The sequence below is a fragment of the Mastigoproctus giganteus genome, chromosome 5, assembly GCF_048544385.1.
Source record: "Mastigoproctus giganteus isolate SK-2022 chromosome 5, ASM4854438v1, whole genome shotgun sequence".
Taxonomy (NCBI): Eukaryota; Metazoa; Arthropoda; class Arachnida; order Uropygi; family Thelyphonidae; genus Mastigoproctus; species Mastigoproctus giganteus.
The window spans coordinates 192785649-192800287 of record NC_143579.1 but is presented as its reverse complement, the minus strand read 5'-3'; the positions used below and the strand labels follow the sequence as shown (position 1 = coordinate 192800287).

At 37.6% G+C, this 14639-nt stretch overlaps 1 protein-coding gene across 1 annotated transcript in view; it reads right to left on the bottom strand.

The window, feature by feature from the left end:
• LOC150085960 (dynein axonemal heavy chain 8-like) overlaps positions 1–14639 on the bottom strand; it is a 1559705-nt gene that overhangs the window by 1494909 nt on the left and 50157 nt on the right. Inside the window, exon 5 of the mRNA XM_090374756.1 lies at positions 1507–1699. Within this exon, the coding sequence (XP_090230882.1) occupies positions 1507–1699 (193 nt within the window). The remainder of the gene's footprint in view (positions 1–1506; positions 1700–14639) is intronic.

Below are 14639 nucleotides of genomic sequence, written 5' to 3'. Positions count from 1 at the left end.
AAGAGAAGGAATTATCTAACAACGAACTTACTGACTTGCAGGCAGTGATAGTGAAAGAAGAAAATGCTGACAAAGCACAAGAGGAACCGAATGAGGAGTCGAGACGCCTCATCACCAGAGAAATGGCAATGGCATTTTGTGAAATTGCATTGGCAATGGCAGGGTTTGAGAAGATGGATCTTGATAGTGAACGATTCTTATAAGTTAACAGAGGGATGAACGATATGCTTGCTTGCTACAAAGAAATCTACGATGAAAAGAAAACGCCCCCGTTCAGTCATCCATTAATATGTTCTTTCGTAAGATTGAGAGGCCGACTCCTTCTAAATCTCCACAGCCCTCAACCTCCGCAGCGGCCTACTTATCAGCTGAAGACGTTGATTCTGACAATGATGCTCGAGAGGTAAAACTTACTGACATTATACCTGTCTCCTCTCTCTTTTTTGTAATTTTATAATTTTCAAATTTTTTTAAATTGCAGGCTTTTGTAATTTTTCCTGCGCATGAGATAAAAAATTGAATAAATACAATAAATAATTCTATTCGCATGTTCGTCGAACATTTCTTTTTTGATTCAATTAATTCAGTGAACACAGCTGCAAGTGCTACACAAGCATGGGGGAAATTCCGACTTACATAAAATCCGACTTATGTAGCGTTCCATGGAACACAACCCTTACGTAAGTCGGGGAGTTCCTGTACAGTACAAGATGATCTCAAGCCTAAAAGTCTACCAGTAACTGCTCAAGGTCTGCCCCTCCCACCAACCAGAAATGTCAACAAGGTTAGTGGCTAACGCTGTCCCTAGGGTGCTCAATCAACAGAGCAGTGGTGGATGCAGGGTAGGGGCATGTTCCCCCCCTGTCGTTTTTTGGAAAATATACACCAATCGTTTAAATTCCCTTTAGCTAAAAAAAAAAAAAAAATTTTTTTTTTTTTTTTTTTCATTGTTAACCTAGGATTTTTATCTATTTTTGCATTGTTGCTCAGCTATTTCCAACTGACTACAGTTCGCAACACTGATGCTAATGTGATCGCCATTCTAGTGCACAAAACAGTGCCCCCCCCAATCACAAATGGTGCCCCTCCTATCATTTTTTTCTGGACCTGCCACTGCAACAAAGTAACCCTTTATTCAATGATCAATTGAAGATTAGAACTTATTAGAATTTGCACAATTATACTTCCATTGTTTTAGAGCTTTAGTCTGAACGTTCATCTAATTTATTTATTGTTTGCAGTACTGTCAGTGTGAAAGTACTAAGATTATTTAAAATTAAATTTTATTAAAATTTTGCTACAAGTGGAAATTAACATAACTCCACAAATTTAATGGTAAACAAAAATGTGAACTAAATCTCTAAATATACAATCATGGGTAATGGGTAATAATGACATAGTTTATTACTGAATGATATAAATATATAATTGATATGATGATCAATACAAAATTTTTAAATACTTATTTAAAATAATAATACTCTGTGCTAATGATGGTAATCTTACCTTGACAATAGGAAATAAAGTGTGAAAGGGAAAATAAAAATCCAAGCTTAGGAGATGGTTTTGCTGGTGCTTTTATCCAGTCATCACCAATGTGGAATCCTGGCTGCAATATATTTAAAAGTGGCATAAGCAATAACTGATCCACAGAGAATGTATTTCTGCAAGATGCTTTCATACTTCCAAAATATGTTGCCTGAAAAAGAAAATATAAAATAAAACACAAGATTGAAATTAGATTAACACTTCACTTCAATTTTTTGAAAGAAACAATTAGTTTATTTATTCTGTAATGGTAAGAAATTCTAGAATATTTGATAGAAAAAAATTCACTTTCTTTTCTTTATCTGGAAACAGTCATATTTAGTTTGTATTAATAGTGACAATAATGCAAGAAAGCAAACTTATCCAGCATCAGCAAAAAAAACATACATTTCCCACATCACCAGTCCATTTCATCTAATAGTCAGTCTGATTCTTCCTTGAATTTATTCAAACTGCCCACGTCAACATCAGATGGAAATTTGTTCCAACAATCAACTACTCACTGACATATTTTCACCAATCTATCCTACAACTATCCTTCCTCAATTTATACTTATTGCCCTTCATTGTGTGTAGTCTGGCAAAAGGACAGATTCCGTCAGCACCAAACTTCCTCAATCCATTCAAAGCCTTAAACATCTCATTGAAATCTCACATATGGCTGTCTCAAGATGCTTAAATTTGCAGAACTGAATGATTTGCTGGTAATAGCACCCTTTTGCTCCCTTCACTAATCTCGTTACTCTTCTCTGCACTCATTCCAAGAAATATCCATATCCTTCTTAAAATGAGGCGTCCAGACCAGTATGCAGTACTCAAGCCTAACCACAGACTTATATAATACGATAATCATCTCCTTATCCTTGCTGGCAAAATTCCTCTATATCATCAACAAAACCCCATTAGCATGTTGTGGTAACTTCTGCACTGCTCAGAGAACTTTCTATCTGACTGCACAATTACAACCGTGTCTTTTCATTGCTGCACTACCGTGAGTGTGGTACCACACACTTGGTATGTTATTCTGGGATTACTGTCAGCCATATGCAGTACCGTGCATTTGTCAATGTTAAACTTCAATTCTCATATCTCAGCCCATCTGCCTAGTTTTTTTTTTTTAGATTTTCTTGTAGCAGCTTCTAGATTTTCTTGTAGCAGCATACCTTGATTACTGACAATTACAGACCAGTTAGTTTAACTTCTGTTCCAGGGAAAATAATGGAGTCACTGGTTAAAGATGCATTGCAGGATCATCTACACAAGACTGCAGTAATAATTCAGCTATGGCATGGGTTTGTTAAAGGAAAGTCTTGTCTGACAAATTTGATTGGATACTATTATGTGGTTACAAAGGAACTGGATGCAAAAAAATAATTTTGATATCATATACAGTCAAACTTGGTTATAACAAGCATGGAAATAATGAGATCATGGCTGTAATGAGCAAAAAGCAATAATTATTTTAATTCATGCATATTCCCATACAATCGTGCACCATTATAATGAGCGTAATACACGGATACCGAACAAATTTTGGTAATTATGCAAACATTCTTAACTGCTCGGGTAGTCGAAAAAACCCAATTCTTGGAATAGACGAAAATGAAAAGGGCGACTTAGCTTTATGACCACCTGCACAGGATTAGCAGCCAGTTTATGACCTTGTCCTTCCAGGGACGGGGGCAATTCAATAGTGCATTGCCGTTCCACTTATTGCATTACCCTATTTACAGATTGTCTTGTATTCACAGAACCATAAATTTATTTCAGGATTTCTAAATATTTTGGAAACAGGACTTCTAAGAACTCTGTATGCATTTCGGGCTTCTAAGAACTTTGTATGCAGATCACTTAAACTTAGAACTTTGTATGCAGTAAAATCAGTTAGAAACAAACCCTTCCTTCTGAAACATGTTCTACTAACAAAAGAAAGTGTCTCTAGATTCGCAAAAATGTCGAAATTATTCATGACTTAGAATGTGGTGCAAAATATGTTGAAGTGTGTAAAAAGTTTTCTTTGTCCTCTTCAAGTGTATCGACATTGTGGAAGAATAAAGATGTTTACGTATCAGTACTGGAAAAGAACTTAACCGGAAAAAAAAATTTAGAAAGGGTGAGGTTACAAACGTTGATAAAGCATTGCTTCTATGGTTCACCACACACAGAAGTGCTAGATTTTCAAGATGGTCCGATCTTGAAGGCTCAAGTGGAAAAATTTGCTAAACAATTTGGACACGACGATTTTTGTGTGTAACAACAAATAGCTGGATCGATTTAAAAATTGACATAACATCATTTATGAAAAAATTAGTAGATAATCTCGATCTGCAGATCAAATGATGGCAAATGAATGGATTGACAGTGTTTGGACAGAAATCAGGAAAGATTTCAATGATGAAAGACATCTACAATCCTGACAAAACAGGACTTTTTTATAATTTGACACCTGACAATACTTAAATTCAAAGGGAAAAATGTGTTGGTGGAAAAAAATCAAAGGCTCGTTTGATGGTGCTCGTATGTGCAAATATGACAGGAAATGATAAAAAAAAACTGTTTGTTATCGGAAAATGGTTAAAATCTTGGTGTTTCAAAAATGTAAGGAAACTTCCTGTGGATTACACTGCAAACAAGAAAGCTTGGATGACTTCGGATATTTTCGGCAATATGTAAATGAATGGAATAAAGAGCTTTTCAAAAAGAAGAAAAATATTTTATTGTTAGTTGATAACTGTCCTGCACATCCCCAGATTCAAAATTTGTCCAACATTACATTGGTGTTTCTGCCTCCTAATAAGACATCAATTTTACAACCAATGGACATAGGTGTAATCAAGAGTTTGAAAGGATTTTATAAAAGATTTCTACTTCTACATCTGATCAGACAAAGAGAACAGAAACTTAGTGAGTCTATATCGATATTGGATGCTATATATTTATTGAATGATGCATGGAACAATATTACTTTAACAAACACATTGAATTGCTTCAAGAAATAGAAATTAAATTCAAATGGAATTTCAGTTGTAGATGAAGAAGATGGAAATGAAGAAAACAACTTCGACGAATTTGTACGAGTCGATGACAACTTATTAACTAGTGGATTTCCTACATTATAGTGACATTATAGATGCTGTACTCAACAAAGACAATGATGACAATGGTAAAGATAATGATTGTGATGATGATGATATGATGACAAGTGAAAGTGAATCAAAATCACCGACAATCTCACAAGCTCAAGGTACAATGGACACAAGTCAATTTTTTTGAAGGAACTGAAGCAAGTAATGAGAATTTTAACGCGTTGAGTGTTTTAAGGGGAAACTTAAGAAATATCTTTAAAACAAACATCAATTTAAGATTCCTAAATAAAGACTAATTGAAAATGTGTTTAGTATTAAGTGTATGGTTTTAAAATTACAGACAAATAAATTTATTAATATTAAGTGTATTGTAGTTTATATAAGTATATTAATACAAATAATATGTAGGTATGTACTTATATTATTTTTTCTCTCTAATGTTTCTTTTGTTTTTTGAAACTATCGTTTTATCAAGTTACTGAGAATTTTAAAAAAATAGGAGGTAGATTTAACTCATCACTGATATAAAGTGTTCATTTTTAATGGCCCTAGGGGTTTCCCTATCACTGATATAGTGAGTAACGGGTATAAGGAGGAAATTTTGTCAGTCCCTCGATGCTCGTTATAACCAAGTTCGACTGTACCTGGATTTCAAGAAAGCTTTTGACACTCATGCACGTGGAAGACTACTATACAAATTGGAGCAGTATGGTATTAAGGGTAAGTTGCTACAATGGATAAAATGGGTGGTTGAGTGGGAGAAGACAGAGTGCTAATAAATGGATGCTGCTCTTCATGGACTAATGTTATTAATGGAGTCGCCCTGGATTATTTGTTGGGCCCACTGTTCTTTTGTATATTGTTAATAACAGTAATTGTTATTAACAATATACAAACAACTGATATTGTTAATAACAGTAATAGCAGTGTGCTACTGCAACAGGATCTAGAATATTTGGACAGATATTGATCAATGATATTGATGAAGGTATATCAGGCTTAATGTTAAAGTTTTCAGGTGATACAAAGGTTGGCAGGGTTGTTAATAACAGTAATAGCAGTGTGCTACTGCAACAGGATCTAGAATATTTGGACAGATAGGCTGAGAAGTGGCAACTGAAGTTTAACATTGACAAACACAAAGTAACCCCAGAGAAACATACCAACTGAGTGGTACTACACTTAGGGTGGTAGAAAATGAAAAAGACCTGGGAGTAATTGGGCAGTCAGATATGAAATTTTCTGAGCAGTGCAAACAGGCTGCCAGAGCAGATCATGGGGGATTGTCAATGATATACAGGAATTTTGCTAGTAGGGAAAAGGAGGTGTTATCCTTTGTATAAGGCAATGGTCAGGCCATGCTTTGAGTACTGCATACAGGTCTGGAGGCCTCATTATAGGAAGGATGTAGAGTTGCTTGAGCAAGTACAGAGAAGGGCAACAAGATTGGTGAGGGGAAACAAAAGGGTGGTCTTACGAAGAAAGGCTTAAATTCTGCAAACTGCAGCATCTAGAGACTAGGCACCTGTGAGGTGATTTGATTGAGGTGTATAAGGGCTTGAATGGGTTGAGCAGGCTCAATTCTGATGGGATTCTTCCTCTTGCACAGATTATGAACCTAAGGAGCATAAATTCAAATTTAGGAAAGACAGTTGCAGAATAGATGTGTGGAAATTTACCTTTAGCCAGCAGGTAGTTGATTGCTGGAAAAACTTTCTATCTGTTGTTGTGGAAGTTGATAACTTAAATAAATTCAAGGAAGAACTAGACAAACTTTTGGAGTGAATGGATGGATGAAATGGGAAGTTTTTTTTGGCTGATGCTACATAAGCATGCTTTCTTGCTTATGTCTACTATGGTTAATGACATGTGTCTACTACTACTACTGTCATTAACCATCCTAACAACCTCTGTATCACAAAAACTTAAGCATTAAGCCTAATCTGCATTCATCAATATCATTAATAAACACAGAAAATAACAGTGAGCCCAGCACTGAACCCTGTGGAACTCCACTAATAACATTAGTTCATGAAAAGCATTGCCACTGACAACTATTCTGTCTTCGCCCACTCAACCATTCCTTTTATTCACAGCATTTACTTTTCCTTATTGGCAAACTGTGCCAATTTGTAAAGAAATCTTTTACTTGAAACAGTATTATTCACAGCTTTTCTGAAATCCTATTATACAATGTCAAAATTACATTTCGCATCCAGTTTCTTTATTACTATGTTATAGTATCCAATCAGAATGTTCAGACAAGATTTCCCCTTAATTGCAGTATAACTACCTTCCATCCACATAGTCCTACATTACTTCTTTAACCAGGGACTATAGTATTTTCTCTGAAATGGAAGTCAAGCTAACAGGTCTGCAATTACTCACGTTACTGTTTGATTCCTCATTCTGAATTGGGGAGACATTCGCACATCTCCAGTGTATAGAAAGTTCTGAAACTAAAGATACTCTCATAATTATGACAAAAGGTTTCCTTATATCCTTTACTGCTTCCCTTAATATTAATAGATGGATGGATCCCATCCAACCCAGGTCCCTTTTTAACATTTAGCTTGAACAATTATTCCTCCACTTTCCTCTCAATTATCATAAGGTCATTCAGCTTCCTGCTAGAATTTGTCTCACTTCTGACATCCCCGTCCCTAAAAAATTCCTACTATGTGAATGTAAATAAAAAAAATACCCATTCAGTTTTTCAGCAATCTAAGCAGTATCATCAACAATTAATCTATCCATATCTAGTGGACCAATGTGATTGAACCCCTTTTTTCTAGTGTTAACATAAGTAAAGAAGTCTTTACTATTTTTCTTTGTATTCTTTTTCAGGGACTTTTCATAATCTGCCTTAGCTTGCCTAACCTCCCCTGTGACTTTATTTCAGACTAGTGTAAAGCTTCTGTAGGCATCTATATGACCTGATAATTTATGTGTCCCATGCATTTTTTTTAGCTGCCACAATTCTCATCAGTTCATTTAGGTCTAATTGCAGTATAACTACCTTCCATCCACATAGTCCTACATTACTTCTTTAACCAGGGACTATAGTATTTTCTCTGAAATGGAAGTCAAGCTAACAGGTCTGTAATTATTCACGTTACTGCTTGATTCCTCATTCTTAATTGGGGAGACATTCGCACATCTCCACCTTAAACAGCATCTCTGAGTTATTACAAAAAGCGGTGCCTCCGTAGCCAGGTGGGCAGGAGTGGCAGTGCGTAGCACACGCTTCTTGATTAGAACGGGGTTCGAGCCCACGACCACCAAATATGGAGGATGCGGAAAGGTCAGGAAGGACCACCGCATATCCCCGGAGCAATATGGCCTTAGTTGCTAATGCTCCTAAAAAACCAAATAACAACAACAACAATTACAAAAAGCCTAATGGCTTCTACAAGATTGGTGAGAGGAATGAAGGGATCCTCTTACCAAGAGAGCTTAAATGCTGCAAATTGCAATGGCTGGAGACTAAGCACCTGCACGGTGATCCGATTGAAGTGTATAAGGCCTTGAATGGGTTGAGCACGTTGAATTCTGAAGGGATTCTTCCACTTGTTCAGATTACGAACTTGAGGGGGCATAAAATCAAATTGAGAAAAAACAGATGTAGAATAGATGTTCGGAAATTTCCCTTTAGCCAGCGGGTGGTTAACTGCTGGAACAAACTTCCATCTGTCATTGTGGAAGTTGATAGGTTAAATAAATTTAAGAAGGAACTGGACAAACATTTAGAGGGAATGGTTGTGTGATTTTTTTTTTTTTTTTTTTTTAGCTGATGCTGCATAGGCTCATACACTTGCTTTCTTGCATCACAGGCCACTACTACTACTACTACAATTACTTTCCTTAGATTTGCAGTTGGTAACATCATCAGCTGGTCCCAATACATGGAATTTATTGAACTGGAATCTGAGAACACTGTATTCACCTTTCCGAAAGAGAAATTGCTTCTCTACATCAGAACACTCTGATCAGTACCATCCAGTGGGTATTTTATCTGTGGATCTTAATGTATGAACAATTTCTGCTGTTAATCACATCAAGATTATAGGCAGGCGAAGGTAGATTACGAGAAATCTCTGGCAAGGGATGCAAAGAAAAACAGCAAAGACTTCTTTACTTATGTAAACTCTAGACGGAAGGGGATAAATCAGATTGGTCCACTTGATATCAATGGGTCAACTGTTGATGATCCTGCTCAGGTAGCTAACAAACTAAATGAATATTTTGCATCAACATTCACACATGAGGAGTTATTCAGCGAGGGGAATGCCAGAGACGTATTCAACTCTGGCAGTAAGCTAGAGAATCTTGTAATAACTGAGAGTAAAGTGGAGGAGAAATTGTTGAAGATAAACACAAGAAAGGCACCTGTGGGGGGGAATGGGATCTATCCAGTTATATTAAAGGATGCAGCAAAGGAAGTAAGCAAACCCTTAGCCATAATTATGAGAGCTTCCTTGGACTCAGGGGAGCTACCCACAGACTGGAGATATGCAAATGTGACCCTAATTCACAAAGGAGAATCAAAGGCTGACACAAGTAATTATAGACCTGTGAGTTTAACTTCTGTTCCAGGAAAATTAATGGAGGCACTGGTTAAAGAAGCACTGCAAGATCATCTAGAAAAGACTTCAGTTATAGCTCGGACACAGCATGGTTTTGCTAAGGGGAACTCTTGCCTGATCAATTTGATTGGATACTATGATGCAGTCACAAATGAACTGGATGCAGGGAATAACTTTGATATTATATACTTGGATCTTAGAAAGGCTTTTGATACTGTTGCACATGGAAGACTGCTGCACAAATTGAAGCAGTGTTTGTTGTTTGTTATTTGGTTTTCAGGAGCATTAGCAACTAAGGCCATATTGCTCCGGAGATATGCGGTGGTCATTCCCTGACCTTTCCGCATCCTCTGTATTTGGTGGTGACAGGCTTGAACCCCGGTCTAATCAAGAAGCGTGTGCTACGCACTGCTGCTCCTTCCCACCTGGCTACGGAGGCGCCAGGAAGCAGTGTGGCATTGTAGGCAAATTGCTGCTGTGGATAAAGGGGTGGTTGAGGGGGAGAAGACAGAGAGTGGTAATCAATGGACACTGCTCATTGTGGACTAATGTTATTAGTGGAGTGTCTCACAGTTCAGTGTTGGGTCCATTATTGTTTTCTGTATTTATAAATGATATTGATGATGGTATATCAAGCTTAATGTCCAAGTTTGCAGACAATACCAAGGTTGGCAGGGTTGTCAAGGACACTACTGACACCATGCTGCTTCAACAGGATCTGGAAAGGTTGAGCAGATGGGCTGAGAGGTGGCAAATGAAGTTTAACATTGACAAATGTAAAGTACTACATATGAGAAACAGCAACCCCAGAGCAACATATCAACTCTGTGGTACTACACTGACAGTGGTAGAGAATGAAAAGGACCTGGGGGTAATTATGCAGGCAGATATGAAGTTCTCTGAGCAGCACAGACAGGCTACAAAAATAGCTCATGGTGTCTTGTCAATGATATACAGGAATTATTCTAGCAGGGATAAGGAGGTGATTATTCCCTTGTATAAGGCAATGGTCAGGCCACAACTAGAGTACTGTATACAGGTCTGGAGGATTCATTTCAAGAAGGATGTAGAGCTTCTGGAACGAGCCAGGAGAAGGGCAACCAGATTACTGAATGGAACAAAGGGGTGCTCTTATGAAGAAAGGCTTAAGTTTTGCAAATTACAGTGTCTGGAGACTAGGCACCAGCGAGGTGATCTGATAGAGGTGTATAAAGTCTTGAATGGTTTGAGCATGCTCAATGCTGATGGGATTATTCCTCTTGCTCAGAATAATCACCTGAGAGGGCATAAATTCAAATTGAGGAAAGACAGATGTAGGATAGATGTGCGCAAATTTGTCTTTAGCCAGCGGGTAGCTGGTTGGTGGAACAGACTTCCATCCCTTGTTGTGGAAGTTGATAGCCTAAATAAATTTAAGGCTCAGCTGGACAGATATTTCGAACGAACGGAGGGGTGAAGTGGAAGTGGTTTTTTTTTTTTTTTTTTTTTTTTATATTTGGCTGATGCTGCATAAGCTTGCTTTCTTGCATCATATATGCCTTTACTAATGCTAATGCTAATAAATCAAAAAACATCCTACTACTGTGTGAGTGATGAATGAATAAATTTCAGTCAATATCTGGAAAATTAAAATCTCCCACTGTAAGACAATCTGATTTATTGCCCCACTCTATATGCCTGTATACAGTTACTCATTATTACCGGCCAGCCTTACTAGCCACATACTGCAAGGAAGCCTGAGGCTTATGCTGCATCAGGTAAAAAAAAAAAATTTCTGAGTCACCCTGAGAGAGAGAGAGAGAAGGGAATCACCAAGAAAGAGAAGAATGATGATATCCAGCTGAGGACCCTGACTGTGCCAAGCCCATACTCACCAGATGTGAATCCCTGGGGGGGGGGGTTATACTTATCACAATCATTAGGTTTTTGATTTCCCAGGGTTTAGTATTGTGTAAGCTTTACATTGAACTGGCCACTCACATCAACTTGATGTACTGTCCTAGATTTTATGTGCTTATAACTATGACTATAAGTTCCTTCTTCGTGTCCTTTCTATCCTTTCTCCTTGAAATCCATGGCACTATGCTTTTCAGGCCACTGCATGTTCCAATAAAAGCTGTGTAAGAATCACTTACACCTCTACCTGCAGCTGCTATTAATCTGTTGGCACAGAACCCCCTTAGCTAGAAGTTTTCAACTCCCCCAACACTGCTTTGATAGCATCAGCATCCATCACAAATATTCTTGCACCTCGGAATTCTAAATGATAATAATAATAATAATTTAGTATACTGAATATTCTGAAAGTAGGGGTTACTGGTATTATAGTATCAAAAAAAATTGTTGCTAACACGTGTATACTATACCATACTATAGGATTGTAGGTCTGGTAAACACTTGTTGTTGTTGTAGTAATAGTAGTAGCAGTGGCATGTGATGGAAGAAAGCAAGTGTAGGAGCATAAGCATCAGCCAAAAAAAAAAAAGTTCCTCCTTCAATTTATTTAACCTATCAACTTCCACAACGACAGATGGAAGTTTGTTCCAGCAATTAACCACCCGCTGGCGAAAGGCAAATTTCCGCACATCTATTCTGCATCTGTCTTTTCTTAATATGAATTTATGCCCCCTTAGGTTCGTAATCTGAACACGTGGAAGGATCCCATCAGAATTCAGCATGCTCAACCCATTCAAGGCCATTGTCATTCCATTCACTCAACCCACATTCAGGATGTTCTATAAATAGTGACACAATTTTAAAAAATTGTCGGTTCCTTAATGAAAACCAGGTAAAGTTTGTTGCAACTTACATTACTGAGACAGAGCTACCTACAAATTTTCAAATAGCTTCTGAATAACTGAGTATTTATGGAAGACAACAGTAATAATTACTAGCAAACTAAGCAAAAAAAGTTAAATTTTTATTTATCTAACTTTGAAATTAAAAATATTCAAGATGTTCCATGCCCTCCGGAATATATACTTTTACACAGTATAATAAAAATGTGTCAAACTTGCTAAATGATACCAAGAGCAGAAGAGCCTGTGTCACAGGCATCTTGGACTTCACATGTCCACTGATAATATACATCTGCTGCTTAAAAAGTGTCCTTTGAATGGTCACACAAATAAAAATAAGTGAAATTAAGAAATGGCCATGCATCAGAGCCACCTTGCCTATCTTGTCATAGATAATAAGTAGTTTTTTTTTTTTTTTTTTTTATGTGATCCCCAAACACGAGAGGTATTAGAACCTATAGTACTTAGTACCGTGCTTGGGTTGGAGGTTGAGAAGACGAAAAAAAAGATATTTGTTGACATTGGACTTGAACTTCTATAAATTGTAATTTTCAGGAAATACGTATGAAGGAAGGTTGTTCCAGAAAATGGCAGTTGAATGAATAAATGAGGAAGATGAAAAGTTGGTTCTGTGGGTTTGAAGTTTGACAGTAAATGTATGTTGGCTGGTGGTGGCATGTGTTCGGACTGTTTTGAAAGAGAGAGCGGGAATTATAGAAGCCAATTCAGAAAAACAGTGCCCATGGAAGTATCTGAACAGTATGTCTATGAGAAAGCGAGTGGAGAGACTCTGTTAGAGATGAATCATTAATTAACCTAACTGCCCTCTTCTGAATGGAATCAAGAAGCCTGAGAGAGGTTTTGGGGGGCACCACCCCAGATGTGGGAACAATATTCTATGGCAGGGCGGATTTGCGATTTATACAAAGTGAGCAGCTGTTTGGAAGAAAAGTAATGCCAAGAGCAAAAGAGAAAACCAAGTTTTTTAGATGCAGAGGAAGCAATATTTGTAATGTGCTTGTGCCAAGAGAGATTAGAAGTCAGGGTAATTCCCAAAAGAGATATATCATTTAGCCTAGAAATCGGAGTGTCACTAAAGATAAAAGCATAGGAGCAGAAGAATCCTTTTTGCGAGATATAAGACAAGACTGAGTTTTAGAAGGGTTGAAATCAACTAAGTTGTCTTTGCCCCACTTGAGAATTACCTGAAGATCGGCATTTAAGGAATTGCTAGCAGATTTTCAAGAAATTGAAGCTGATTGAGCAGGACAAGGTTTCTCAAAATGGAAAGTGGAATGCAATGTGCTATCATCAGCAAAACTATGGATAGGATTTCCAGCCAATGGAAGGTCATTAATATACAAGAGGAAAAGAGTGAGGGAAAGAGCTGAACCTTGGGGAGACACCAGCATTAGTGGAGAAGTTAGAAGACAGAAAGCCATCTATCATCATCCTCAGTGAGCGATCAGAGAGAAAACTGGATAACCAATTACTAAAAACAGTTGACAAACCATAAGATGGAAGCTTGTTTAGAAGACCTTTATGCCAAACACAATCAAAAGCCTTTGAGATGTCAAGAGCAACTACTTGTGTTTCACCGAACCTTTCCAATGAATTAGTCCATAAATGGGTAAGATAAGCCAGAATATCACCAGTGGATCGACACTGACGGAATCCATACTGGCGATCGTTGATCAGACGGAAGGTTTCTAGGTAGTTTAAGAGTTGGTGGTTAATTGATTTCTCCATTACTTTAGAAAGAGTAGAAGTAATTGCAATGGGACGATAATTGGATGGTAGGGATTTGTCACCCTTTTTAGGAACTGGCTGGATATGAGCAAATTTCCAAGCAGAAGGAAAAACACCTTTGGAATAAGAAAGTGAAAAAAAGGCGGCAAAGAATAGGAGTAAGTTCAGGAGCACAGGTCTTGAGAACAAGTGGAGAAATACCATCAGGACCTGGAGCTTTCTTAGCATCAAGATTCATTAAAATCCTTCTGATATCCTTTTGACGGAAGACCACAGGAAGCACTGAATGGAGCGTGTTGGGAATGGTGGGAGGTGTTTTACCAAATTCATTAACACATGAGCTGGAAGAAAAATGGGATGCTAGCAGGTCAGCTTTATCCTTGGCTGAAGTGACAGCAGAACCATCTGGTTTTGGACAGAGGTGGGAGCAGAGATGGGCAAAAGTTGCAGCCAATAGCTTTGGCAAGAGACCAGAACGCTCGGCTACCATTAGGGCAAGAAGCAAGTTTTCTACTCTTAACCTGTTCAAACTCTAGGTTGGACTGATTAATAACTGCTTTACAATTGTTGCGAGCTTTGGTGTAGGCAGAAAATGAAACTGAAGAATTAGAAACAAGCCAATTACGATATGCAACATTCTTCTCTTGAAAAGCCTTAGCGCATTTATTGGAAAACCAAGGTTTAGATAAAGGACGAGATTTTAAAGTGGAGTTGGAGATAAAGGATTCCATTCCTGCAAGAATAATTTCACTGACACGATCTGAGAAAACGTTGACATCAGAAGTTTTGAAACAGTAATCCGACCATGGAAAAGAAGAAAAGAAGTCTCGCAGGTCATCCCATTTTGCATTCTTGTAATGCCAAACAATACA